Raw genomic sequence first — 3,266 nt, forward strand, 5'->3', positions numbered from 1 at the left:
GAGCCTGAGAAGGGAGGTATGCAGATTTGAAGGAAGGAAGAAGTGGGAGGTTTTAGTTTTCTCAATGTAGTTTTTATAGTTGTATTTTGGGTGGATTAAGTTGGCTTTCTCTATCACATATGGGTTTTATTTGTACCTTGGTTTTTTCAACCCCGTCCAGTTGGTGGCGGTGATAAACGTTTTGGGGTTGTAATCTGCCATAAAACCCATAGAAGAAGAAGAAGAAGATGAAGAATGAGATTTCTATTGGAGAAGTAGTTTTAGTACATCTGCATACTGTTCTGTCTTTGCTGGGACTTTCGCACGAGCTTCCTGCCTTCCTCTCTGCGCACAAGCATTTTGTAGTACGGAAGCGTGGTTTACTTGTCGAAATGGCCGAGGTGGATATCGAGGAATTCATTGAACAAAACAGGCATTTGGCCGAGCTTGTAGATACATATCGTGGCATCTCAGAGAGTGAAAAACAATGGAAGGCCAGGAGGGAATTCCTATTCAGAAATATAAACGACTTTGAGGACCCACACATTGACCAGCTGCTAGCATTGTCCATGGTATGGGCCAACAACGTGTTTCTTGGCTGTCGGTGAGTAAACAATAATACACATCACGTGCATTGACTACTGGTACTTGAGTTGTTATTTAGCTAAAATGCCTTCTAGCATACCATCATGTACCTAATGTGTGGCATGCAATGTAACTAACTGCTGTTTCTGCATGCTCTCTCAGATACAGTCCAGACCTCCTGGAGAAAATGAAGGAAATGGCTGAAGGAATTGTGGTGGAGGATGCTCCTGTTTTCAAAACCAGAGATGAGGTCATGAAAAACCAGGTAAGTTCTATTTCATACCAAAATAATGCCTCATCTTCTTGTCTTGTCTTAGACTAGGCCTTCCAACATATTACTTTCTCCTATCCACTTAATTTAGGTCATTCAGGTCAGTGATCACAGACACAGACCAAAGGAAACGAGGCAAGTTAACAGTGTTAGGACACACCACTATAACCATTCTCTCTCCCTCTCCTTCAGAAACGATGATTGGAGGACCTGCTCTGTTATGGATGGATTACCTTACTGTCCAACTTACTCTTTCCAGATACATATGATTTTGAAATGTTATTTTATTAACATGCAAGCTTCTTATAGGTTTTTTATCATGTATTACGACAAATGTAACATAAGCGATTAACTTTTGAAACATTTTATATATTAAAATCATTTTAGTTGATTGGCCTGCTTCAATATCTAATGTACTCGATCGACAATTCCCATTATCTGAATAACATTGGTGAGAACATGTTGAAATAATAAACATTGTAAAGCCAGGAATGTGCATGTGATGAGTTACAATTTTTACATAATCTCCTGAGAGTGCCGCCTTGCACCTCACTTTAAAACCAAGGGAGGTGTACAGAAAAGGGCTTTCCATGTGGTCTTCACTCATCCCTCAGTTCTCCCTAATTATCCCAGAGTGAACCTCAATTGTATTTCCTTGATTCCACCCCTTACCGCCTCCTCAAAACCTCAATCTTCTGCTCCAATGTGCTTTCTAAAGTCTATGCTGGTATATGGCCCTGATGCTTGCCCACTGGGCAGTAAGGGGAACACAGCCCCCTGCTTGCCAGGGATGATCCAGATCAGTCTGCTCTACTACCTCGGTCTAGCCAGTATTTATACTGACTAAAAATATAAACGCAACATGTAAAGTGTTGGTCCCATGTTTCATGAGCTGAAATAAAAGATCCCAGAAATTTTCCATACGCACAAATAGCTAATTTCTCTCAAACTTGTTTATATCCCTGTTAGTGAGCATTTCTCCTTTGCCAAGATAATCCATCCACCTGACAGGTGTGGCATATCAAGAAGCTGATTAAACAGTGTGATCATTATACAGGTGCACGTTGCGCTGGGGACAATAAAAGGCCACTCTAAAATGTGCAGTTTTGTCACACAACACAATACCACAGATGTCTCAAGTTTTGAGGGAGCGTGCAATTGACATGCTGACTGCAGGAATGTCCACCAGAGCTGTTGCCAGAGAATTGAATGTTAATTTCTCGACCATAAGCCGCCTCCAATGTCGTTTTAGATAATTTGGCACTACATCCAACCAGCCTCACAACCGCAGACCCCGTGTAACCATTTGGCGTAGAAACTGACTTCAGTGGGCAAATGCTCACCTTTGATGGCCACTGGCACGCTGGAGAAGTGTGCTCTTCACGGATGAATCCTGGTTTCAACTGATACGGGCAGATGGCAGACAGCATGTATGGCGTCATGTGGGCGAGTGGTTTGCTGATGTCAATGTTGTGAACAGAGTGCCCCATGGTGACAGTGGGGTTATGGTATGGGCAGGCATAAGCTACGGACAACGAACACAATTGCATTTTATCGATGGCAATTTTAATGCACAGAAATACCGTGACGACATCCTGAGGCCCATTTTTTTATGGTTTCTGTGACCGACAGATGCATATCTGTATTCCCAGTCATGTGAAACCCATAGATTAGAGCCTAATGAAATCATTTTACTCTGTAAGATCTTTGAAATTGTTGCATGTTGCGTTTATTTTTGTTCAGTATAGTTGTGCAAGACATTTTATAGATAAAAGGAAAAGTAGTGTATAGTTTTTAAATGTGTGCATGCTTTTCTCCTTTGAGAAAACCGCTGATTCAAAGGGGTGGGCAGATCTCAAAATTCTTCTGCAAAGGACTCGGGTAGGATACTTGTGCTTTCTTGGGGGTTGGATGCGAGGACACTCCTCCATTCACCTACTAATTGACACTCTCCTCAACCACTTATCGGTTTCCAGGTCACGGGGGACTGTCTTTTGCCCAAATGAGAGTCTCCCCTAGTTGCCTGCTTACTGCCCATCGAGGATGCAGCAGATTAGGATTATTTAACCTAGTCCATAATACTATCAAAGACAAAAGATATACATGCCACAGCTGCACTCTTCACATACTAAAAATAAATGATTTGAAATCAAAATCATCTCAAAGTCTGAAAAATTTGTTTTATTTTGTTTACACAGCATACATTATTTTTAGAGTAAATACACAAAAATGTATAACATATCCTTTCCCCATATAAGGTTAAATAAAACACTAGCCACAATACGACCCATACTGTAAAAAAAATATATAATAAAAATGACTTCCATAATTTTGTATATGGACAGTGTACTCGTTATTACAGTGCATTCGGAAATTATTCAGACACCTTGACTAATTCCACATTTTGTTACGTTACAGCCTTATTCTAAAA

General features: G+C 40.7%; 1 protein-coding gene across 1 annotated transcript; it reads left to right on the forward strand.

Annotated features, from left to right (window-relative positions):
* Positions 1-231: 231 nt before the first annotated feature.
* cdkn2aipnl (CDKN2A interacting protein N-terminal like) lies at positions 232-1,323 on the forward strand. The gene is made up of 3 exons (XM_084170871.1): positions 232-583; positions 727-829; positions 1,028-1,323. The coding sequence occupies exons 1-3, from the start codon at positions 372-374 to the stop codon at positions 1,034-1,036; spliced, it is 324 nt and encodes a 107-aa protein (XP_084026997.1). The 5' UTR covers positions 232-371; the 3' UTR covers positions 1,037-1,323.
* Positions 1,324-3,266: the final 1,943 nt, after the last annotated feature.

Source organism: Coregonus lavaretus (assembly GCF_964263955.1).
Source record: "Coregonus lavaretus genome assembly, chromosome: 10".
Classification (NCBI taxonomy): Eukaryota; Metazoa; Chordata; class Actinopteri; order Salmoniformes; family Salmonidae; genus Coregonus; species Coregonus lavaretus.